General features: G+C 41.8%; 1 protein-coding gene across 22 annotated transcripts in view; it reads left to right on the top strand.

Moving 5' to 3' along the window:
* Positions 1-26,535, top strand: part of adgrb2 (adhesion G protein-coupled receptor B2) — a 258,133-nt gene that overhangs the window by 219,322 nt on the left and 12,276 nt on the right. For 7 of the 22 annotated variants that reach the window (XM_082522234.1, XM_082522236.1, XM_082522245.1 and 4 more), the window contains 11 exons: positions 1,518-1,616; positions 4,132-4,231; positions 6,661-6,732; positions 8,668-8,760; positions 10,190-10,432; positions 14,394-14,433; positions 14,873-14,887; positions 17,271-17,443; positions 17,703-18,419; positions 20,727-20,762; positions 23,066-23,179. In XM_082522234.1, the coding sequence (XP_082378360.1) occupies positions 1,518-1,616; positions 4,132-4,231; positions 6,661-6,732; positions 8,668-8,760; positions 10,190-10,432; positions 14,394-14,433; positions 14,873-14,887; positions 17,271-17,443; positions 17,703-18,419; positions 20,727-20,762; positions 23,066-23,179 (1,702 nt within the window). Of the gene's footprint in view, positions 1-1,517; positions 1,617-4,131; positions 4,232-6,660; positions 6,733-8,667; positions 8,761-10,189; positions 10,433-14,393; positions 14,434-14,872; positions 14,888-17,270; positions 17,444-17,702; positions 18,420-20,726; positions 20,763-23,065; positions 23,180-25,685; positions 25,768-26,535 lie in introns of all 22 variants that reach the window. The other 15 variants (XM_082522235.1, XM_082522253.1, XM_082522237.1 and 12 more) reach the window with 8 other exon arrangements.

Genomic DNA, 26,535 nt, shown 5'->3' with positions numbered 1-26,535 from the left:
TGCAATGCATTTTACTTCGCTTTAACATACGCTACCCATCTAGTTTTGTGTGCTTGAAGTGACATCGCCGAATAAAGTGGATGTGAAAATCAATGGCAGATGGAAATCTAATTACATTCAATAAATACCTGGATTATGTGGATTAAACCTTCTATACTATTGAATCCTAACCCACACATACACACAATATACAGGCATATGTCTCTAGCTCCACCGTTGTTTGTATTAAAGTAGTTCGCTGCGCTCATCATCTTTCTCATTCTGAATGGCACTCCCACATCTAAAAATCCATGTTTTAATTTTTACACCTATTGATTCCATCATTTGTTCTCCTTTTTTTCTTTATGCCGTTGCATTTCCTCCAACGTCTATACAGTAGTGCACAAATGGAACTTTTAATTTGTTCGTAGCATCAAGGGTTAACAGTACAGCTCTGCTCTCCAGGGGGTTGATTAGCTTTTGTTACCCGGTGATGCAACCTGAGATTAAACCAGTCGCTGTGTACAAACACACCTACGCGCACACGAAAATACACACGAACAGGTGTATCCTCCTTTGTCGCATGAAAAGTCCTTGGCCTTATCCGAGCAGTAAGCACATTTCATCCCCCGATTCTCAGAAGTGTGTTTACAGAAATAAAATGCTCACACATACACACAGACACACGCACGCACCACAGTTGGTCGTGTTGCTAACAGGACAAGCTGTCATTAGCGTAATGTATTTCCTTATGAAGCCATGGGGATGTGGCTGGCAACAAGGCAATGAGCTGTGCTGGGACGCTAATGTAGCATAGCAACATACTGCCCCATCATTCTCTGCTTGCACGTATATACTCAAATTCAGTATATACACACGCAAGCGTGCGCACATTCACTCTCTCTTTCTGTCTGAGTGGTCGACTGTAAGTAAATAAACAACCAAAGGAGTCAGAAAGCTTCACTTTTGCTTTTGCACAGTGATATAAAAAAAAAAGATAAATTAAAAAAAATTATATATATATATATATATATATATATATATAATATGAAAACACACACATAGACCTGCTTGCACTGGCCGGGGAATATATTTTTGGTACTTGCACCGGTACTTCCTGTCTGCATCACTGTAATCTGTTAATCCACATGATTGCTGTAACATTACAATGTCCGTCTCTCATGTTCCCTCTACTTGCTCTGAATCGATCTTTGTATTCTGACTGTTTTTCATTGCTGCTACTTTTTAAGATCTGGTTTTAATTTTTCCTTTCTTTCTTTTCTCCTTCCCCCTTTTTCCCCTCTCTTTTTTTCTTTTTATTTCTTCTCTTTGTTGTGTCCACTTTCTCTCTTTATGTTTCTTTTTCTTTACTTTTTCCTCTTGGTTATTTTGCAACTGTGACACCGGCACATTCACCTGTTGTCATAACTGGTACTTGTCCTTCCCACACATCCCACACCCTTACCTACCTCCTGTCCTCTTCACCTGGGTGCGTGCGTGTATGTGTTTATGTATGTATGTCTGTACATGTCCTAAAGTGTCCCAGCGGAGGCGCGTAGCCGACTGCTCCTGAAATGCTCCAAGTGTGGCGTGATCTCAAGCACCGCTATGTCCAACTCGACTGCCAGCAGCGCCATGTTAGTCCATCTTCACCTCTCTCTCTCTTTCTCTCCATTGCCCTCACTCTCCTACATCTTTTGTAATCTCTGGCTTTCAGTTATGATGCAGGATCTGGCTAAGTAATGAAAGGAAAAACACCTGCTCTACTATCGCTGCAATTTAATGAGATCATGTTTTCATCCAAAGTGGTATTTCCTCTGGTTGCACTAAGCAAATCTGACCCCTGTCAAGCTATATTTGTGAACCATATTTGGAAGTTTGTTTTAATCATGTTTGTGTTACGAAATGTTCAGAAAGGTTGTTAATGAAGCAAACTATTTGAGTAGTGTACTTGCATAAACGTGGATTTCATATTAACCAGATCAAGTAAATATTCACAGTAACACACGTAATATCACGTACATGTGAGAAAAAGGAAAACCTGGCTCCAAGTTTAGTGATATAAGTTTAGTGGTGTATGTGTTTAATAAGGTGTCATTCTTATTATAATGACAAAAAAGAGATTTCTCTCTGTGAACACATAAGCCCCACCCACCGTCTGCTTTTAATGGGCAGGCCAATCAGAAACAAACAAAAAAAGTTGATTTAAACAGATGAAGAAGAGTTAAAACGGCTTTTTTAAAAAAGTTTGTGAGCTGAGGGGCTGCACAAAGGCCAAGTAAGACAAATAAGATTATTTACAATTCAAATCTCATTGTAACCATTAATAAAACTGATTAAAAAGAAATACATAGACTGCTACTAATAACAATAATACTAAAAATCAAGGCAATAAAATAAAATAAAAAAATCACTTAAAAAATCTTAAATGTCTTGTTAGATGTGTTTTCTTTGCTGAGCTTTGCTAAAAAAAGATTCATAGCAGTTTCTTTTCAAACACTGGATTGTTTCTTCTGTTCTGAGGATTGTTTTAATGGTTTCATAATCAGGAAGACCTGTAAACTTTCACACTCAGGGTTATTTTTCATGTTTTTCAGTTGCCTAGATCCTTGCTAAAGACAAGTCGACTTTATCGTTACATATTGGCTCAGAAAAGAAGTAGAATAGCAAACTTGTATGAATTTCCAAACCATCCAATAGTCAGGGGTGCACATAAGTGGTGCACATTTGCTGTCAAAATAAAAGACCCGCACCAGATAAGAAGTTGTAACGCGCATTTGCGTACATGAGATTTTCTGGAGGAGGACACACATTTGTTTAGAACTCTTAAAGTTTTCGAATAAGCAAGCTCCTTTAAGCTATTACTTTGGTTTTCCTCCACCTCCAAAGAAATGTCAGAAGGAGTTTGAACCGCAAAAGAAGCGCGTATTCTCGGAAAAGTGGTTGCAGGAGGCGAGCTGGCTTCAAACAAATGATGAACGCACAGAGATGTGGTGCAGAATATGCCGTGAAAATCCCACTGTCGCGGATAAAAACAGTCCCTTTTATATGTACGCAAACGCTCGTGGCAACTTCTTATCTGGTGCACGTCTTTTATTTTGACAGCGAATGTGCACCTGCGGACCACTTATGTGCACCCCTGACTATAGTCATTGTTCCTTATACCTAAGTCTCAGACATATACAAGTCATATTGGACTTCAGGTGGTTTACTTACTTGCTTACTTTGACATTTACCTGACAGATTGTCACTAGCTCGACTGTATAAGCTGTCAAGGCAAAGAACACACACCCACACAAGATTGATTTATTAGTGATGGGCAAAAATGCTACTTTAATATGTAAAACGTAGGATCAGCTTTATTAGTCTTATGGAACATTCAATTCATATGAATCATACCTCTTTTTTACTCTTATTTTTATTTCTTGTATGTAAAAATTTCTTGGAGTTTGTTGCTCTGCTGGATTATGACGTTTGGTTACAACCGCAGTCAGCACCACAGGGAGTTCACAGGAGAAGAGCAGATACATCACTATAATTTATTGTTCTTTATTCGCTTTTGCTCGTTTTGCACATCAACGGGGACTTGCGTATTTTTCCATGTAGCTAGACGGAGCTGTCCGTCTTTTTTATTGGACAGTTATAAAACCGTGAATATGTGCTCAGACAGCATGAACATTTTAAATTGGTGTCTATCTTTGTGGTGCTGTTACAGTCAGACATGCACACACATTCTTGTACCTCAGAAACCCGATGTCAGTACTTGTCAGTGACTTGTCTTCCCCCTCCTCGGTGGGCTTCTGCCCATTGTCTTCACAGTCTACCAGCATGGCACTTAGTGTGCATCAACTATGTAATTGTGAGCAACTGCCAGTCCAAAACTATCTACATGATTACACATCATCTTCCATTTATCGGTGGGAATATTAAGTCTGATTCAAATCCCAGTGTGCCAATCAGTTTCAAATTGCCCACTGCTGTGAAACTATGCCTCATCTCCATGTTTACATGAGTGTATGTGTGTGAGAAGTTGAGTTATGTGACTTACCAGATATGACTCATCTGGTTTGGTTTGAGACTGAATCCCTTGTTCATTCCCTCCTTTCCTCCTCCTCTGCCCCGACTTCTGTCTCCTTCTTTCCTCTCTGACAGGGCATCTCTGTGGAGCTCCTGTGTGGTTCTCCCGCTGCTAGCATTAACCTGGATGTCAGCGGTCCTGGCCATAACTGACCGGCGCTCCACACTCTTCCAGGTGATGTGTCTCACAACACCAATGCATGCAAGACACTCATCTGTAGCTTTGAGACACCATGGATAAGCTGCTTTTAAATGGTGGGAGCCCTCTGAAAGTTTAAGAAACACCTGCTGTGTCACAGATATAGATGAAGTATTTGCACATTCACTGCTGTTTGTTCTTGAATAGTCAAACAATAAAGATGCAGTGTTGGAAATAGTTATCTGATCCCCTGCTGAATTTGTGAGTTTGCTCACTTATGAAGAAATAAACAGTTTCTATTTTTATATCAGTAGAGCGATAGAATATCAACCAACAATCCAGAAAAAAACATATCAGATTATGTTATAAATTTATTTTCATGTGACTTGGTGAAATAAGCGTTTGATCCCCTAAACTTAGAATTATGGCTTTCACAGATAGGCTGTGTGCAGATCATATATAATCAATCAGTCAATCAATTATAGATAGTCCTGATCTCCACTTGTTATGTGCATAAAGCACATCGGTCCACTTAATCAGTTTTTTCCATCCCAACCTCTCCACAACCAAAGAGCTATAAAAGGACGTCAGACCAATGGCAAAAAACTTGGTGAGAATGTGGCAACTGCTGGTGGAAATATTCAGAAATGGAAGAAATATAAAATAATCATCATTTGTCCTCGGTCTGGAGCTCCGTACAAGATCATGGCTCATAGTGTGAGGATGATCATGAGATAGGTGGTGGATCAGCCTAAACCTACACGGGAGGAGCTTGTTAATGATCTGAAGGAAGTTTTACCGCAGTCACCAGGAACACTACGGATAACACATTCCCCAATAATGGACTGAAATGTTGCAGGATTACAAGTCCCCCTGCTCATGAAGGCGCATCTTAAGTTTGAAAGAGAAAAGTTGAGCATGACCCAAAGAACACCATCCCCACAATCAAGCACAGAGGTGGAAACATTAAACTTTGGGACTGTATTTCTGCTAAGGGTACAGGAAAACCTCATTGCACTGAGAAACCAGTGGACAGGGCCTCATTCCCTAAGCCAGAACACTGAAGGTGAATCGTGGATCCTCCCTTAGTTATGCTGCAGTAGGTGTAGGCTGCTGGGGGATTCCCATGATGGACTGAGTATTTCTTCTTCAGTCACCTTTCCTACTCATTATGTGTTAATAGACCTCTCTGCAGTGAATCATACGTGTTATTAATCTCTGGCTTTCTTCCAAAGCATGTATTTTATCCTGCCTTCCTTCTCACACCCCAACCAGTCACGGCAGATTGCCTCCCTCCCTGAGCCTAGTTCTGCTGGAGGTTTCTTCCTGTTAAAAGGGAGTTTTTCCTTCCCATTGTTGCCAACATGCTTGCTCATAAGGGGGTCATTTGATTGTTGGGTTTTTCTCTATATATATTATTGTTAGGTCTACCTTACAATATAAAGCACCTTGAGGTGACTGTTGTTGTTGTGATTTGGTGCTGTATAAATAAAATTGAATTGAATTGGATGGGACTTCCAGCATGACAATGACCCAAAACATGTCTCCACAGCAACAAAATAGTGGCTAAAGAAAAAACAAGGTAAGGTCATGGAGCCCAGATCTCAGTCCTATCTGTGGAGGAAGCTGATTCTTCCTCCAAACAACCCAAAGCCAAATTTAAAGGGTTTAGAGTTTCTGTAAAGAGGAATGGACCAAAATCTTCCTGAGATGTGCGCAAACCTGGTGACTAACTACAAATAAATGTCTCTGGTCAAATACATATTTCACTCAAAGAGATGCAAATGAGTTTCATGTTTTTTTCTGGATTTTTAAGCAATATTCTGTCTCTCACTGTTAAAATGAAACAACCATAAAAAATAGAGACTTTTTGTTTTTCCCAGTCTACATGTTCGAGTCTCATATCTTGACAAATTAGCAAATTTGGGGACAAATAATATCATGTATAAATAAAGAACCGGCCAGTGGAAAAATAGGTCAATATGAAAATAATCTTATTTTACTTTAAAACAAGCAATTCCCACTGTCAAGATCACAAGTAAGCAACACAAACAGTGAGTGAGAGTATTGACTGTGATGATTTATTATGAATAATCATGACTACTGACTCATTTTGTTATTATATGAGGGTTTCTCTAATGATTCATTACAACACAAAATAACAATAGAGTGGGTGCCACAGCACCATGTGGTACACTACAGAGAATTCAAGTGCGGATATTATAATATTTTAAATTTTGCACTCTCAGCTAATTTTACTTTTGAAGGAAACAAGTACGATACAGTTAGTTAATATGTGCTTGCATTTATTTCATTCAATGGTTTGTTGAAGTTTAAGCATTTGCACAGTAATATAAAACAACTTAAAATTAAGGGGGATGCCATGGTTTAAAATGTTTTAGAACCACTGCAGTATTAAACAAATGTGCACTAACTAACAGGAGCATCTCATTTATCTCCTCTAGGTTCTCTTTGCCGTCTTTGACTCTGTTCAAGGCTTTGTTATCATCACCGTCCACTGCGCCATGCGCCGAGAGGTGAGTCCAGTCTCTTCCTCCCCCTCCTCCTGTTGAGCATTTGTTGTGTGGATGCCACGCATTTTTTGAATTTATTCTAACTCTGCAGCACACAGTGAACTCGGAGATAGTCGCTGGCTTTGCTGGGATGCCGGGATTCATTTTCTTAAATGTCACGTTAGCTTCTGGGGTCAGTATGAAGTCACGTCAGAACACAAGCGGATCAGACGCGAGAAGGATTAGCACGGTATTCATGTCCTGTGCTGCGGCACTACTTCTTCATAATGCAGTAGGATAGTGCGGCATTGTCCATCTGATCCAAGTCTGCTTTAAGGAGCTTACTATGATGCTGTATGAAATAAGACGATAAGTCCCTAACTAATAGCCCCAAGTGCCTGTTTGCCACAGGCTTTACTGTGTCCCCAGGGATCCCGGATTTTAAACTCATTATGGACATACATGTATTCTTGCCCTTGAGACAGACAATGGCACACATGCCAGTGTGTGTACACTTATTCAATATGGCATCGCTCACAACTGCTCTGGCTACAATTAATGGATTTTACAATGTCATCAGTTTTCCATAACTGTAAATATGTCATCTGTTTCCGATGCATGTACGCGGCGCGCAACGCAACCTCTGTCAAAGAGATCATTATGATATTGAACGAACTGCATACTGTGAGTGAATTTTTAAATGCTCTGAATGCTTAGCTGCATTAAATCAATACCACAAAAGCGGCAGGGATCAGGGTACCGTAAATCCAGGAATTATTTATTGTAAATGTATGAAAATCCTCTTGCAAGAGTGAGCGTAAATCCTTCGTAGCTGCAGAACAACAGACAGAGGGGAGTGCCGCAACGGAGGAAGTAATAGAGGGAGGGTGGGGGGGATCAGGATGTATTACAGTGCAACAAAAACAGAGAGAAGGTAGCATAAAGTGTGATATTATGTAAACGGCAGAAAGGGGAGCGTCTTGTGATGGAGGAACTAAGTTAAAGTTAGGTGGTGAGGAAGGGAACGCACGCAGAGATCTGTGAGAGGAAACTGTGATTTAGAAGCGAAGCAGGGGATGATAGTGGGGGAGGAGGAAATAGAGAGGAATGTGGAAAGAGAGAGAGAGAGAGGTAGGTATCCATAGTAGGGCATTTCTCTTTGAAGTAGAAATGAGGTGCATTGGGTGCCAGTGCACGCACTCACATACACACAAACACTCGCGCACTAACACAGAACAGGCAACAAAGGCCACTGAGGATGAGTATGGATATAAAAGGAAATAATAAACAAAATGAAACAATGGAGGGGATAAACCAGTCCATGCAGACGTGGACGCAGTCCACTCGCGTACATAGACGAGGAGACCGCCCGATGTGCTGCTACTTCCTCAGCAACTAACCAGGATACCTGTAATACAGATCGCGATAGGGGGGGGATTTGTTCTTTGTTACAAGGAGCGGCCCTTTGACAGCGCGCTGGTGTGTGTTTACTTAGATACAGTATGTGGGAGGATAAGGAAAAAACAGCATAGCACAGGAAAGGCCTCGGGTTTAGAACATCTACAGTACATACCGTGCTGTTAATTTTAATTAGTGCTGTGAACAGTAATCACTAGGCTCAAATTTTTCACTTTCAAAGTATTCTATGAGCTTTCTATACCGCTCCTATAACTGTTATATAATCTGCAAGCCGAGTTTCCTCATGAACAATGGGACTTTTTGCATAAGTTGGTATTCACCGTACACTTGCCATTGCGGCGATATAGATGAAGCATGTACGTTGTTTAAGGAGCATGGTCCCCACGCTCCAATGTTTGCCAAACTAACTTAAGGAAAAGTTCCTCCACTAACTTCTTTCCTTTGCATCATCTTTTCCTCTCCCTCATCATCCTCCCCGCCCCTCCTTCCCTCTCTCTGTTTCCACCCTACCCTCTCCCGCATCCCCCTTCCAACCCCCAGGTGCAGGACGCAGTGCGCTGTCGAATGGGGGGATGTAAAGACGACAGCGAAAACTCACCAGACTCCTGCAAGAATGGACAGGTGCAGATCATGGTGAATAGCACTCCATTTCATCCCACATTGCAGTCCATTTGCCTCAGACTAACATTAACCAGGCTGAAGCTTTTCCCCGCGAGCTCCAATTCCAGCAGAGCGAAGCATGATGCCATTATAGACGTGATCAAACTCGCACCTGGCTTTCTCGTTTTCTCCTTAACCATCTTTACCTTAACAGGGGTTCATGCATTAAGCAGTGTCTTTTTTTTATATGTGACATCATCCCAGAAAAATGAAATTTCACTTGAAGCTTGTCTAGTTTCCAGCCTGAAACTAATGTCTGCTGTTTCACCTACAGTCCCCTGCTATTATATCATTTCATTGTCATTTGCTGTTAAAACATATTCTCACTCCCGTCTTTTGACATACGAGCACTGAAAGACACCCGACAAACTGAGTTGGACTAACCTGCGCATTGAAATAAAGCTGTTGTGAAATCGTCCGGTCCTCACCAGGCATCAGTGTGTGACAACTCGGGAGTGGGAGCTTGTTGGTCTATACATCACAGCCTCTAATCATATTTTATCACAACAGACATTTCAGCACTTTTATGTTCTTCTAACTGAAAGTCCTTCATCTTTTTTCTTTTTTCTAAAAGACCGCAGAGCTATAAGCTGTAAGGTTATTGTGTGCGTTCCAGATGTTATTAATAGTGTGATAAATCATAGAGACTTGACCTGCCCCAGCAATGACAGTATAGTAACACCACAACCATGAGAGAATGAGCAGCCCTCATCTCTATTCCCTTTATTTCTCCCTCAGACCTGTTTGCGGTAACGATTATGGGTTTCTGAATGCTCCTCTGAGGTTTTCAAGATTAAACTTTGGAGCCATCGCTCTGCTCAATGAAGCCATCGCGCCACACTCTCACTCTCTGTTTTCCTTTACAGTCTAACTGGAATGTTTAATTTTGGGTAAACTGTATTATCATGGTGTGTGTTGGCTCATCAGTGTGCCAGCGATAGTGCATTAGACAGACAGGTGCTCTTGTTTTTTCTTAACTTTTCTTGTCTAAATACGTGCGACTTTGAGGATGTCTTTTCAGACTGCACATATGCACGGAGAGCGGCTGTGTGAGAGACGCAGCACCCTTGAGAACATTAATTGTGATGGATAATTTGACGAGGTTGCCACCAGTTATAGCTGCATCATAATTACAGTGAACACCATTCTCTCAGGTGCTCTTGGTATATTCACAAATCTCATTAGCATGTTAAACCCTTGACATTTAGAGTCAGCGTAAAGATGTAGAACTGCAGCTACACCCTCTTGTTAAAACGGAATCAAAGCTGTCTCTGGAAATTTATTTGATTAGCTAAATTCTGATTAAAAATCAGCACTGTTCTTTGCAAAGCTGGTTAGATGTCCTCTTTTAACATTTCAACTTTATGTTTTTCATTAATTCTTTTTTTATATATATCATCAGAAATGTGCAAATGTGAGCGCCTGTGGAAAGCAGAGCGGGTCTTTGCGTTACGGCACATCACTGTGCTTATCAGGTTGCCACGCACAGCCGCTCCCACCAGCGTGCCACCAGACATCCCAGCAAGGCTGTTACCACAGTCTGACCCATGGCAACCACAGCCACGGATTGAGCCATGTTAATGAGCATACCCCCATCCTCAACAACAACCATAACCACGCCCATAATCACATCAGCAGCCAACCAGTATGTAACCAAAAAAAACCCATTGTTGGTAGAAATAGTCAAATCCGTAAGTAGAAAAGGTGCAATATGTAAAGCAACATTTATTAATAAATGCTACAGGATTACTTGAGCGTTTTGACAGGTTCTTCCTGAGAGATGGATGAGAAAATGTTAACCACTCAACACTCACTGCTTTGGAGCTTTCTGGAGCTACTGTAAGCAGTCTCTTAACTTAATGGAAAGATGGGAAACAGTGAAAGCCCTACCATTACTGTGCTCTGAAATAGCAAAATAAGCCCAACCCAAGAAAAATACACTTTAGGATTTGTGTGTTAGGGGTGCAACGATATTCGTATCGATATTGAACCGTTCGATACAGTGCTTTCGGTTCGGTACGCATATGTATCGAACAATACAACATTTGTAATTTATTTTATCAATTTTCCTTCTGAAGATGCTGTCTGTGTTGAGCGCTCAGTGAATCTGTGTTCGACTACTCCGCCTAGGCTGCACTGTCGAGCGCAGGTCCACTGAGCGCTCAACACAGACAGCATAGTCAGAAGGAGAAGCGCAGGGCAAGCTAGCGAGACAGAAGTTAAGCTCTCCTTGTAACAGGCAAATTGAACGTCATTCAGATCTGGCGTTTGGAATTATTTTGGTTTTCATGTGACGTATGACCCTGAAGGTAAGCGAGTCATGGACTAAAGTAAAACAGTATGTTGAATGTGCCATGCAATGCTCAATTACATTGGTGTGAACTAGTGTGTTAGCGCAGTTAGCTCGTTAACGTGTTGGCTGTCTAGCCCCATGCACGGAGCGATCGGCGGTAGCTCGTTAACGGAGATTTGCCGTGTTGTGGCGTTAAGGTCATTTCAACGAGATTAACCTGAAAGCACTAGTGGGAACACAACGAATATGACTGCACATTTACGCCGACATCATCCTAGTGCAAAGACAAGTGGAAGCAGACAAAAAAAAGCAAGCATGCTACTAACTTTAGCCGAGTCATTTAGACAGCTGTTAGCACATGATTCTCCTTATGCTGCTGAGAATATAGCCCAGAAGAAGCGGATAGTATAGCTTTTATTTTGGAAAGAGACATTTCTCTGTAATAAACTCTTTTCCAAAGATGAGTGATTCCTCAATCAGATACAGGGCTCGCAATATCGCTAGCCCGACGTCCCGGAGCTAGCGATTTTTTCAGTCGGGCTACCAAAATCTATTTCTGCCCTGCCCGTCGGGCTATTGTAGGAAGGAAAAATATATGTCAATGCTTTTGCATTCTTTCGGAAATGTAGCTGGGTAATTATGTCATTGGCATCGGTGAGCCACTGTCAATATGTGACATATTGAAGTCGCGTTTGAATTTGCGCTTGTTTTTTTGCTTTCACTTTGCAATCGTGCAAACTGTGTATAGAGAGCGACAGCACTGATCTGTGAGTGATGATAATTTGTGCACCAATTCCTCTGACATCGTCTTATTAATCGTTAGCTTACTATGCAAACATGACAAGTGAAATCTCCCGCAGCTTAAACATGTGAGAGGTTGATCGCGCAGAGAATCGCTGAGCTTATGTGAGTGAGCGTGTAAAAGCATTTCAGTTCTGCTGAGCCAAATAAGACAGGTCAGGGTGAAGAAGTGACAGCCAAAGAAAAGCTTACCACAAAACGGAGAAGTTATGACAAATCAGACTATAAGGCAAAAAGAAAGTGCAGCTTTATGGTTTCATGGACAAAAGAATTTCTGTGGCTGCAATATGACGAGCTAAATAACCAGGGCTGCACATAAGTGGTCCGCAGGTGCGCATTCGCTGTCAAAATAAAAAACACGCACAAGGGTTAGGGTTAAATTTAAAAACTGTACTTTTGAGTTAAAATATATATTTATAATTTTAATAAATGACAAATTAAAAAGGCATGAACATTTTTTTTTGTATCGAAAAAATATCGAACCGAACCGAACCGTGAATTTTGTGTATCGTTGCACCCCTAATATATATATATACATACACACACTGTTGGACAGTAAAGAGCCATATTGTACATTCAGAGATACAGTGGTTTGGTACAGTTGCCACTGTACTCTTGATGGGTGTTTTTGTACTTTAGGGAAATCACCCCTGGTGACATTTTTGAAATGTTACAGAAGTAGATATTTCTAGATTTAGACATTTCTGTACCTATGCTTGGAAATGTACTCAGATTTGTAACCTGTCTTGTCCTATTACAAGATCGTATATGATCGTATATGTCATATTTTGACATTTTAAAAAGGTACATAGAGGTCCAATAATTAGCCCTTAGTTATGTTTTAATGTACATTAAACCTGTGAAGACTAGAGCCTGACAAAAATACAGCCATAGGGCCAATATCTCAGCTTTTTAAAATCAATAAGCATCAGTGTCCGTCTTAAACACCTATATCGGTTGAGCTCTAGTAAAGACCCAAATTGCCTTTTGCTGTACCCCTGTGCACTCTGATGCTATAAGCTAACTGTTAGCAAGAAGCAAAGTTGTAGTTTTACCAAAGTTTGTGTTTCTTACATATCGCACCTTTAAGTGTATGTACTGCAGTAATAGTTGTGATGTCTAAGAGACTTGACTGACTACAGGAACGTGTACATTAACGTGTGCTCCCTCAGTATATGCTGCAGTCTGTTCCCTTATATTATTTAGTTGATGTTGATGACTCAGTGTACGTAACCTGTGAGGCAGTTGCAGAGAGAGTGCATAATGGTTAGAATAAAGATGATTTGTTTTTTTTTTCTCAATGTGGATGAAAGAGACAAAAAGAGAGGAGAGCTTTGGTTTTTTGTTTTTTTTTCTTAATATTCTCATTTGTCCATTTAGTAGAGAACCATTTATGGTGCTGCGGGTGATTTGCGTACTAAGAGCTTTTCTGCTCCTTTGAGACCTTTGCAAACTCTCTCATTCTCTCTTTCAGTTTTTCATTTCCGCCCTTTTCCTCTTCTCCTTGCCTCTGTGGCATGCCCAAACTGTCTGAAATCTGTAGTTTATTATCCAAACAAAGGCTTTTGTAAGTGAATCCCGCTGAGGACGGGACGAGGCTCTATAGTGAGAAATGGGAGGATCGCATCTGCATAGCAATAGGCTTCATTTTTACTAAAATTCAGAAAAACTTGAGTGGTGGCCATTCTGGAAAGAGAGCTTCTTCATTCAACTCACCAGCCTCTGGGTTTCTTTACCCCAAGGAGCAGTGCCGCCCTGCATCGCTCGAGTGAAGTACGAGATATCAAAGCAACTAAACATCAGATTTGGTTGTGCCGGAAGTACTTTATCTACATAAAATCTGAATATTGAGTACAGGTTAAAAGCAGTGTTGTGTGTAAGTTTGTGTTTTCTTCGCTCCTGTCAATGGATTGCATTCTAACATTATATATATTTTTTCTCATCCTTGCTAGGAAGCTGCAAAGTTTTGCTTCAGCTGGAACAGCAGATAATAGTTTAGCTGCTGTGTAAATTTCTGTCCCTGTTTCCATTCAGATGATAGCGAGGTGACTGATGAGGCATACAGAAGCATTACGTACCTCACAGCCTTCTGCTCGTCTCTCTCAAAGTCTGTTTTGGATATGCTGCTGTGAACTGATAAACATCACGAAAAAAGCAGCGGTTGTGTAGGCCTTAGACAAAATGTAGCTTTTTCCTCTGTTCTTTTTTTGGTTAGAAAAGGCGTTGGGATGAGTTCATTGCAAAGAAGGAAAAACTGAACATTTTCAGTGCATCTTTTTTGTTTTGTTTTGTTCTGTTTATGGAGAGGATTACTAATTGACTCATATAAAGTGGCAGATTGGGATCAGGTCCTTTTCTATAGAGTTAAATCAGAGCATGAGAGTCATTGGATACATCATATCCATTTGAGATCCAGTCGCTCGCTCGGACTCGTGTGCTTCCTGTTGCTCTGAATGCACAAATTAATTGTGCCTCCTCTCTCCCCCGCCGCCTACCCCGCCTTCTACGTCAGACGGATTTTGAGAAGGACGTTGACTTGGCTTGTCAAACAGGTGAGCTCTCCCTTCTACCTGATTTCGCTTTCCCTCCTTCTCCTTTTGTCTCCATTCTCTTCGCTGTTCCTTTGTCCCACACAGGATTAGCATTGCAAGCTGTTTCATTCTTAGCTTGCTGCCGCATGTGTTGATGAAATGACAGGAGATGATGCGCTACATCTCGGCGCAGCAAATTATTATGCCTTATCAATCACACTGATTCTGCCCAATAAGTGCTCAGCGAGCATATGTTTGGATGAGACTGTGCTTAATTGTGCATGATAATAACACTCCTCAATGTGTTCAGACCTGTTTCACTCGTTAGTCGACAATGCTCCTGTGTGGGTGTTTGGATGTGTTACAGATGTACCACAGTATAAGTGTGTGTTGTGCTTTGAAATATTAAAAGAGTCACTCCACCCTCCCACCCCTCCACTCCCTCCCAAAACCCTTGCAGAGAGAGGACACCCATGTAAGTTTTGCACCTTACTGACCTAATAAATACTGCCTGATGTGTCCGTAAACTCTAAGAGCTCCTATAGACGAATCCAGCTGAAAGCCATATTCGTTTACTCCATCTATTGAACAGTTTTGGGGTCTGATTGTGTCTTTGCTGATGATGGCACCACCCTACATACTGTATCTATTTCTAGTGGGTGCCTTCCTATATTTTCTAGCCAAACTTTAAACCTGTACAAATAGCTCATCTTTCTTATCTTTCTGACATTCAGTACTCGCGTAGTAAGACGTTCCCCAGTTTAAAAGTAGACCATTCAATTCTGACTTGACGTATGTGTCAGCAAAGGCCTTCTGAAAGTTTCACTCTAAGCAGCTTAGAGTTTCGAGGCCAAACATGATGAGCACGGGCGAGATCTAACCAAGAAACCGATGGATGCTACACACTGAAACACAAGAGAACTGCCATTGCATTGTAAATCATATGCCGCTTTATCATTTTTATGAACTTCATGTATTGAATAATACTTGAAACTAGTGACTGAACTTCTTGGCCCTGAACTTGTAGAATGTAGCTTCCACGTCTCAAAAATCAAGTCAGAAAAGGTTGACATTAAACCTGCCTTTCCTATCGCTATTGTCCCATAGACTTCCATAAAACTAGCTCCTGGCTTTGTGACCGTTTTTATGACAACTTTATGGGCTAAATTGGTAGGTTAAGGTGTAAAATTATACATTATTATGAGTTACAAAATTAAAATCATCACCATTCAAGTGAAAAAAGAGAAGTACTGACTATATCCTCATCACCAGTCACATCTTTTTGGCCAGCGAGCATGCTGCTTTCCTCGGTTTCACGGTCAGATCAACCCCTCGGTTGTTACATCTGGTTTTCATAACAACAAGAAAGCGCTGGTTGAAAGCGCCTACTTAAAGCTTCACCAGTAGGTAACGTCATTACATCGATCTCAGGCTTTACCTGGAATCTTTCTGCTAGGTTTAAACCAGTTAATCTGTTGTATATAACACGTATTCCACACACAAGACATTTGTGTTCTTTTTTTCCCCCTAAGGCTATGTAGTAATTAATTTCTGATCCTCTGGTCCTTTGAGACTAACTTCCACATTCATAGCGACTACTTTCACTGCCCGCCTGACAGTGATTAATTTAAATATCCTTGCTTTCATTGTCAGTGTAAATGTCTTCACTTCCACTCTGCATCAGCAAAAAAACAGCACCGGTACTTTAGAACACAACACACACAAAAACAACACTGGATTCGTCTATAGGTCTTTCTCTGAGCCATCCACTGTTTGTTGCAGACGTGATGGGAGCAGATTGGTCAGATTTCTCCAAAACCTGTTCCAATCCAACCTGTCAGTTTGCACCAACGGGATGATGGAACAGAGGAAATGACAGTTGTAGTAAGCCAGTGTGCTTTTGCTGCATTCACCCTCAGCAGGATCCGGCTTCAATTTTTGATCAAATGTCTAGCCTGACATTCTGTTAAATCAATACAGCTTGTATGAAAACAGTCTGAGCTCCTACTTTGGTCTAAAAATTGGGATTTGGGGCCATGTAAATATCTACTCCTCTGATGGTGACAGAATGAGCATGATATCTGGCATGAATTTCCAGATGGTTTGATATATGTGTGTGTGTGTGATTGATGATAGCTGTGACAGAAGATTGTCTTTCATAAGCATGTCCGGATTAGTTATGCAGTAACTCTTCTAGAAGTGTGGAGTGTCTGAGCTTCTCTTATGATTAATGAGCATGAAAACTAATTCACAGCCACTGCAAGCAGGTTTTGTGTTGTGCTATTAACAGTATTGTGAAACACACGCATACGTTAATGCTCAAAACACTTCCTCTAGTGCATATAGATGTACGTCAGTATGTGAAAGCAGGCAAGAGAAAAGCACTGGGTTTTACATAGCATTTTTCACCAAGGACATTACTCTGAGATTTAAGGTCACAGTGTCAGAAACAAAAAGTCAGTCACTGTATACCAAGCACAACATGAGAAAATCACATTTTTCTTTAGAGATGCATTGTATCTTGAGGCTGTTTTATAGCTGCAAGTTTATTTCAGTATCAGTTTAATTTAATTTATGCTGTCTGTCTCTGCGTTGCACACCTCTTGTCAGTTGTGTTCTCTTTGGAATTAAATATATTTATTCTCTTCCGTTCAACATCTATTCCTCAACCCAATTGCCCCCCCCCCCCCCCCCCCCCCGCCCACCTTCTCTATTCACACCCACCTGTAAACTTTTCACCTTCACTATATTTCTCCTTTCACCAACTATCCAAATTCCTTCTCGCGTATCTCTTGCCTATCTTCCATTCTCTTTGCTGTCTCTTTCCAAATCCTTATGCCTCCCTCGTCTCACTGCAGTCATTTTCAAAGAGGTGAACACCTGTAACCCAGCCACTATCACTGGGACCCTTTCCCGCATCTCCCTGGATGATGAGGACGATCCTAAGCTGGCAGCCCATCAGGAGGGCGGAGTAGGGGTCAACTTCAGCACTCTCCCAGGGAACATCCCCCCTCCTAACCTTATTGTACAGGTACACAATTAAAGTTTCTAAACTTCCAAACAGATTAGCTCATTCATTTTTCAACTTCCTGCTGGACATTATATTAACATTAAATTTTGAACACAATTTTGAAGTTGAACACGACAAAAAGAGATGGAATGTGTCTCATCGTATGAAGTTAAGCGGGATTGCTAAAGAAATAAAAAAGAATATAGTTTATCGAAAAAAATTCTGCTTGCAAAAAAACAATTTTATTGGGGTTTTTTTGTTTGTTTTTTTTATCTGCAAGGTTCCACCTCTGGGAGGCCTCAATGAGCTGAGTGAGACCCCCCTAAAGAAGGAAGTGAATGTGGACCAGCAGAGACAACAGGGACAGCAACGCGGCGGCGCTCCGATCTACCTGTGCACCGAGAGTGGCCTGGGCTGGGCTCGACCTCCGGCTTCATCCAACACCTCCCAGGACGGAAGTGCTGGAAGCGGAGGGGGTGGGGGAGACGGAGGAGAGGGGGGTGGTGGAGGAGAGGGGGACTACATGGTCTTACCTCGCAGGACAGTCACTTTCAAACCTGCAACACCCTCCTCCCAAGGAGGAGGCCTGGGACTGGGGGGTGAGGACAAGCCTCTCAACATTGCAGTGGAGGATCCTCCCTTCCCGCCACCTCCCTCTCCTTTGACCCTTCACCCGGCAGAGAGTGAGGCCTATCCGGCAGATTTTGTGCCATCCAGTGTGGGTGACATGAACATCACCATGAACCTCAACCGCTCCTTTGGGACGATCAAAACATTGCCCCATGGGCAGGGCCACTTGATGCCTCAGGGTGGTCTTGTGCACTCCCATGGAGGACATATGCATTCCCATGGGAATTCTTTGCAGCTAAAGCCGGGCCAGAGACCTTCAGTCAGACAGATTCTGACAGGGGGAACAACAGTGGAGAGAACCAGGACCCTGCCACGCAACCTGGGCAGCACCAATGCCAACACCAGCCTCTCAGCAGGATCCCTGGAGGTGGGTGATAGGTTGAGGACAAAGGGAATAAAGGCAACGCTGGTTGAGTTTTTTTCCACTGTCTCCCTGAATTTTACAGTGATAGCTATTCAGGTTGTGATAATGTAAGTAAAGTTATAAGTGGGTTGATAAAGAGGAGTGGAAGGATTCACAGTCATTAATGCCTGTGGAATCATTTTTTTTTAAAAAGAAAAATTCAGATCCACTCATTGCATCGACCGTCCTCTCAAAACAAGTTCATTTACACCAGGAAAAGTAAGACATCTTGATCTATCTGACATTTCACTTAACTTTAGGAACAACTAGATGGTCTTCATTTCTAAACTAACTGTTATCATCAATCTATCAATACCAAACACGTGTAAAGAAGAAAAATGTCTATTCACATGCCTCATAGTTCCGTAAGTGCGGCCTTCAAACGTGTTAGTTCAAATTTCGTGAGTTTCTAATACATGCTGTCTATCTTCTAGAGTAACAGTACACTGTGATAATAACACAGTTGTGTGCCTAAGTATAAGTCTGCTATAACAGCTGCTATTTTCAGATGAGTAGTATTTATAGCTGCTCTTTGAGAGGATGACCATTGAAATAAGTTATTCTCATAATGACAGACAGCTTCATAGTTTAGTGTCTCTGTATGAGTGATTTTAATATGTGTGTGATACCCCCCTCCACTTCCTAATGGTACAGGGCTTTGCAGCAGATGGACCAAGACTGACAGGATCAGAGTAAAAAAAATTCCCTGGTGAATGTCTTTCAGCCCACCTTAATTTTTGCAAACACTCACTGACATACTTTACATAGTCACATGCACAAATACACACTTTAGATCTTCCCTTAATGGCATCTTGCTGACTGCTGAAGGTTGATTAAAGACATTGGATGCAACATTTTCACTCTAAAAGTAAAAATACTTCACTCGGGGCAAAGGACTTTAAGGACGAGTCATTAAGACTCATAAAAAATCACTGTCAGATGAGTAACGAGTCCACTCATGAATATGGAAAAAAGAAGAAAAAAAAAACTGAAGAGAAACCGGATGTAATTTACTGCTACAATTTCACCCTGTTAGGATATGTTTGATTCGGAGATGGATGTCAGAGAGTGCCTCTGAGGATTAAATCCGTGTTTTACTTTCCAATTGCAACAGGAAGACGTGTCGTGGAAAGATTGTGAAAAAGTACTTAGGGTGTCAAATGTACTGTTGATTCAGAAGCTTGTATGTTTAAACTCCAAGTGATGTATATCAGAGTGTGAAAATGACTCACTAAGCATACTATCCAATAATCGTGCTATCGAAACCAGCAAGTTCAAACGAACAACACCGCAGCACCACCGTGCCATCTGAACAGCAAAGTGTAGAAGGACAGAATCCCATATGATTTTTGTATGAGTGAGTTAGCTATTGCTTCCTGTGTGTTTCCATCAAAACATGCAATATACTGCACACGTATATGCATGTTGCATGCCTGCCATATTGCAAAGCTAATTCAATCATGGAATATCTCTGTTTAAGGTAAGGATTCCGCGATAATAAAAGAGGGAATGGTTGAATTCTCAAAGGCAATAGGACATCCCGGGAGAAACTTGCCTCTCTATCTGTTTGCATTTCTCTCCGTTTTAAAAACCTTGGCCGCCGTAGCATCAGATCACCAACTCTGCCCTATCAAAGAATGAATACTGCTTTTAACTAACTGTAGAGAGCAGCTCCTCTCCCTGCCAAATGCAAATCTGGCAGACAGTGAGAGCCAGAGAGGAAGTCAGAGATGGAATGTAATTCAGTGCAATGTCGGGGCCAGATGAGTTGGAAATGTCTGCAGCTGTTAAATTGGCGGCTTGTGTGCCACTCACTATAGCTAAAGAAGCACTTAAGATGAGAGCGGTGGGGTCCAAACAAGATTAGAGGATGAAACCACATCCCTCACATGTTTGTGGCAGCTTTTTTAATCTGGATGTCTTCAACAAATTCTCCAAAAATAGCAGAGAAGACGATTTACACCAAGGCTGTAGCGATTGTATTTGAGGGTATGTGAGCCAAGAAATTATATTTCATTGTAATTCTGGGTTATTCCACTCCACTAATCTCATTACGTTGAAATAGGCTGAACAATTTGCCTTTTTTTCCCATGACATTTGTAAATAAATGTCTGTATCATGTTGGGCAGCCGGTGAATATTAGCCGTCCTTTTGTTACTGAACAATGGCACTGAAAGATCCACAAAGACACTGAGATCAAGAGAATTCTGTGGTGGTCGAGGGGTGGTCATTGATGCTTTCTTCTCTCCCCCTGCCCCCCTCCTCTTCCAGAGGAAAAGAGTACGGTACTCTGAACTGGACTTCGAGGTAAGATCTCGGACCTCATCCCCCCTGTCATCAGCCTGTCTCTGCTTTCTTGTGCTTCTGCCAGGACTTGAGTAACGCCTAGAGGAGTAAAAAAAACCAACGCATTGCTAAACCCCTTCCCTCGCTCCTGTGTCTCCCTTGCTCTCAGATCAGTGACCTGTTTCAGACTTATCTTAAATAGTATGCTGTTTCTCCAACATTGGCCAGTCAAGCTGTCCCTACCTACAGTCTGTCTTTATGAACAAGCGGATGTGTTATTTGAATCTGGAAACCAAACCTTCCAAACGACATGCACAGTTAAATCCAATGAGTTTGTCATGTCTTTTTTTGGGGTCCTGGTTGAAGAAACAGCAAAAGTAAAATGCTTCTTGTGTCTGGATAAAAACTAGTAATTCCGTCCTGGGTTGACACGTACCGTATGTGGCCGCAGTTGGTTTGCTGGTTATATCTGTTGGAACGAGATGGTTTGGCAGTGTCTGTGAGTATGTTTGTGTTAAAAATGACTCGAGTGTCCCGTGAATCGCCAGTCTCTATGCAATAAAATACAAGCCATCTCGTAACACTGCTGCCCTCCCTGTGAACTCCTTTGAGTATTGGCCAATGCAGAGACTGGACATTCACCTCCCGCCATGGACACATAACATTTAAACGTAAAGGGTATGAGTGAGGACAAGCTACTAACACTGATTACAGCTGATCATTTTACTTATCTGGCCTATTTATCTGGAGTCATCTGTGGCTTCTGCATGAACAAGGAAACTGGCTCTCCTTGAAAGCAACCCTTTTCACACCAACTGACTATTGATTTTTGAGAAAGAGACATAGAAGAACCTCTAAAACAGCAAAGTGTACACTTCTATGAGTTAATGAAAGGTAAATCCATTTTCAACCATGCTTTTTTTTCTCCATTGATAGAGTTGGCTCATCCCTTTAGACTGTCAAAAGCGAACTTCTTTTTTACGAATATACTGAATACTTAAACAAATTAGAAATCTAATTATGTGTTTCAGGAAAAGTAATACCTTATACTCTTAAGTTTATACTCTTTAGTATTTGACTTCAAGCTGGATATCTTGAAAGAAAGAGCATTCAATAAGAAAACATTGCGATCAATTTGGTATATCCCCTCTTTTATTTCGGACACTATAAAATGGTGGGACCAGTTGCTCCAACTGGTATTTACTAAGCCTGGTCTTTAGTGCTAAGTTGGCTCCAGTCTTTAGAATGGACTTGGAAAAGTCGTGTGAAGGCAGGGGCTACTGTCTAGCAGGTACCAACTGTAACTGTACCAGTATAATGCAGATTTTGAATAAACCCTGGTCCTAACTAAGCCTAAATGTATGTATAGTCATAGCAAGATGGTAGCTTATCTTGCAGAATGACAAACTGGCCTAGCTGGACGAGCCTAGGTCCATTGAAGAACTTAGCTTAAAATTGCCCTTAAGCTCTGTTTGTGCAACCTTACTTCCAACCTTTTCTATAATGCACCGGTGTTGATTGTTCTTTATTTTGTATGTTACATTTGAGATTCTTGAAAACCTAAAACTGTAGTCAGTCAAGGAGATAGTAGCACCTTCTAACTGAGCAGAGATGAGAGTACCCACTCTGAAGTAATTGGAGCCAGTGCTAAGCGCCAACTGGCCAGTAAGTGTGCGGGTGTGAGTGCTGGCATCCTGCCCCTGTGTCACTTTCAACCTCACAAGCTGCTTTGACGATTAGCTACCGCCGAGCAGCTCCAGCACTGCCCATTAGCACGGAGAGACAGCAGTGGCACTGACAAATGCAGTTCGCTGTCAGAGAATTACAGATCCGGGTTTAACTCCCTTCGGGACAGCCACATTCGGAACACAGGGATGGCAGTTTTTTGACAAATATAATTTCAGTGAGGGTAAGAGTTAAATTCTAGCCCATCTGTTAGATTTTTAATGAGTTTGACAAAAAAGAAATCCTGATTTAACAGGATCACCAGTTGGCAAGAACCAGGCTGTGACAATGGCATTTTTGTCACTCATTTTCACCAGATATTCATGTAAAGGACTCGCTTCTGCAGCACTCACAGTTGCCAAATTCTTAAAGACAGAGGAAGTGGATAATGGATGAGCATGAGCCAGCAATCGATCGACAGTGTCTCGCTCTAACCCCCTTCTCATGGCTGGCATCACTGCAGTCCCTCAGCATTTTACCCATTTTCATTCCCCCTGCCTGTCCCTACACGGCTCTCCCTCCCTTCATTCTTTTTGTTTTGTTTTTGGTTTGTTTCTATTTGCTTCATTTCTGCTGTCCCTTCCTTTCTTCCCTTCCAGAAAGTGATGCACACTCGCAAAAGACATTCTGAGCTGTACCATGAGCTCAACCACTCGTCCAAGTTCCACACCATAGACAGGTATAGCAGGGACCCAGCCATGTCCGCATTCAAGGTAAGATCATTGCCCCGAGGCAGGATGGGAACCCACTGCACCCGTGCACCTCCACCTCCTATCCTATACAATACTTAAACCCCCACACCCCACACCCCCCATTCCGTGCCATTTCTGGGACGCAATAACTAGCTTCAAAGGAAGTGGTCAACAATGACTAAATATTATCAGCGCTGTGGTGGCGACATTGTATTTATTCGTAAATGCAGCTTTCAGCCAATTATAGGCATAAAAATTCCGAGCAAAGCTCCCACTCATTTACAAACATGAGGTAGATTTGAAAGCAGCTGTATTCATTATGGTTTCCTTTTTTCATGGCAAATTGCTGTCTTAGAAATGTGAAAACATTGTTTGCGCTAACAAGGAAATCTAAATGCAATGTGAATACTGTATACAGTGTTTTCATTGCCGCTTGATTAATTCATTGTTACACTTATTATCACAGTCCCGAAGAACTGAGCATTAACTGCCTTATAAATATTTCTTTAGAGGCACATTCTGTTCCATCTTTCATACTGTAAATTACTTTTGTACCTGATGTAATTGGCCTGAACCTCATTTATTTTCACTTGTGCTCGGTGCCTTATTAAGAGCCTATCAAATGAGTTGATCGCATGAGCTTTTAGCAGAGGGGTAATCAATCAGAGCGGATTAATGAAATCCGAATGCTGCAGTTTTAATACCTGTGAAACTGTTTGTCACTCCTTACCAAACTATCTCACCACAATTAATTACAGGAAAGGGAAAATAAAAGACAAAGAAACAACAACAGCATCTGTCCATACGCACAAATGGTTTCGTCTGTGCTTGTGTCGAACCGGCTAATGTGTCCGTTTAATTTTCTTTGTGCTGTATGGAAATGTTCTTTTAAGTGTGTGTCTATGTGTGTGTGTGCCTGCACAGGCCACGAGGTATGTGTCCATGGGGGGTGCCTGGGTGGGCACCTATGCACATGAGACAAAGACGCCTCCGTGAATCATTAATACATCATTAGCAGCAGACGAAAGAGTCCCCCGCTTGCTCCGCGCTGACCTTCAGAGGGCTACTTTCATTAAGATTTAAACACACGCGTACACGCCTGCATTCCACTCATCTGCTGCGCTTTAGTGCGTGGAGCCATGATGAGTTAGCCAACCTTGATAGGTGTACTTTCCCCTGGCATGGTATGCTGGTTTCACATCTAATTTACACCGCCAGAGGAGGAACAGAGGCTAGTCTGACATCTCTCATATTCCCCATGCTGTGAAGACACACACACACAGAGGGAAACATGTTGCAGTTTCCCATTGCCAGAGCAGCGGCCTTTTACTTCACTCCTCATTTGCTCTGCGTCTTGATCAAGATTTTCAGAAGCGCTGGCTGACTCCACGTTCGCGCATGCCAAGCAACTACTTTATGGAGGAGAAGAAAAATGGCAGGCGCTCGCAAAAGAGCAAGCCATATATTAGAAGTCTGCGGCTCTTAACAACAGTTGCGCCGTAGCATGCTAATGTGCTTCAGAGGGAGCTCAGGTGTGCTTTGAGATTATGCCCGGAACGTTAAAAGAAGCGAGAGAGCAGCCACGAGTAATAGACGGCCCGTGTTTAAAATAATTAAGTCAAATCGGCGCGCGTATTTCCTCCTGGTTAATGACGTCACGCGAGTTATGATGTGAAAGGACAGCACCGGTACAGCTCAATCCTCCAATTCCATTATGTTAAAAGTAAGTAGGCCGTTCACTTAACTGCGAATAATTACACGGATAATGCTATCAGCGTCAGGTCTTTGACAGGCCCCAGCTTGAATTCGGCTCTGCTATTGTCAACATCTCACTTTGAGAGTCACCCCCAGACACGGACATGCTGACTATACAGTAATTATGGAGATGAGAGGGGTTTGTGCTAGTCTGTGCGAGCGGATGTGCACGTTCATACACTCACGTATCAGAGAGCCTACGTGTGTGGCAGCATGCCTCTCTGTGTGTGGATGTGGCCATAACTTGTTTCTGTGTGTGTGTGTGTGTGTGTCCACTTGTTCCTTCTTGTTTGTGTGTTTATCCGTTTTATGTTTTGAGATCACTGTGATGCACTGCCTGTGTTTGGAGCACATAAACTGTGTTTAGGAGACAATTACTGCATGAGTAATGATATAATCGTTTCATAATTACTTTAATAACCTCCCTTCTACAGCGTGTGACAGAGTGACAGTGATTTTCACATATCCTACATGAGTGATTTAATTGCAAACAAAATGGCATTTCGCGAGGGTATCTCCTCACGGGTGGACACCCAAAGTACCGTGGAAGTTGAAATTCACCTTTAACTTCATATGGCCAATTGACTTTGTCACTTAAGGACAGGCTCTATTGAGTGTCTCACCTTTTTAATGATGAAGGAGGTCGGCCAGTTCATCGCAACCCCTCGGTCCAGTTGCCTACATAATGTTATCATAAAACAGTGCTTTAAACAGAACCCTAAATACCCCTGTTGCCCTTCTAACTACCATGGCTGGTGTTCGCCCACAACAGGTCCCCCCTCCCCCTCCACCGAGGCACAACACTGAGCCATCTCTAGTTCGCAGAGCATCCCTGGTTTACAAAGAAAGTCAAAGTAAGACGTGCTAAAACAACATAAACCTTGTGGTGTAAAGCCCCTCTAATGCTGCTTAAGTAGGCAATGTACCTACATGCTACAGTTTGTACCTCATAGTTTGCCACCTTTTGTCCTGAAGCTGTGTTTTCATACAGTCATTTGTGCATTTCACATTGAAGCGTCTGCTGGTTGAATTCCTCCCCCCAGAATAATTGCTCAATTGCAGTTTATCAGCTGTGACTGGGTTAGTCAGGCTTTGGATTTCTTTACATGTTGATAAGTAGTGCGAATGGATGACCTTCCATTTGTCCGCTGTATTACAGAAGATAGCTTGGTATATACTGTATCTGAGCATTGCCTAAAACAATAAAAAGAAACACTGAACAAGCTGTCCTTGAAGGCGTAAGAGTTCAGGTTTATGAACCAGGTTTATGAACCTGAACTCTGTTGGAGTATGTCATAGTAATAAAGCGTTGCACCTGCAGAAGCATTAAAAATAAAATGTAACAAATTACACATTCATTATTATCATGGTGAGAATAGTAGGAATACCTGTATTACAATGATGCTAAAGATTTTACACACCCAGCCTTTTTCTGGGACATGTAGCTTGTAGGTTTTCATAAAGTGCACATTCAGTGCCCATAAATATTCTCCTTTTAAAACCTGAAATGTTCCAACCCAAGACAGGAGTTTAAAAGAGCTAACGGAGTTGGCAAGTTAATTATCTAGTTTAATTTAGATAGTAAATGTGAAGGTTACTTGACTAGTTTAAACAGCTAATTA

The sequence above is a fragment of the Aulonocara stuartgranti genome (genome assembly GCF_965226115.1).
Source record: "Aulonocara stuartgranti genome assembly, chromosome: 22".
NCBI lineage: Eukaryota > Metazoa > Chordata > Actinopteri > Cichliformes > Cichlidae > Aulonocara > Aulonocara stuartgranti.
This window is presented reverse-complemented; position numbering and strand designations above follow the sequence as displayed.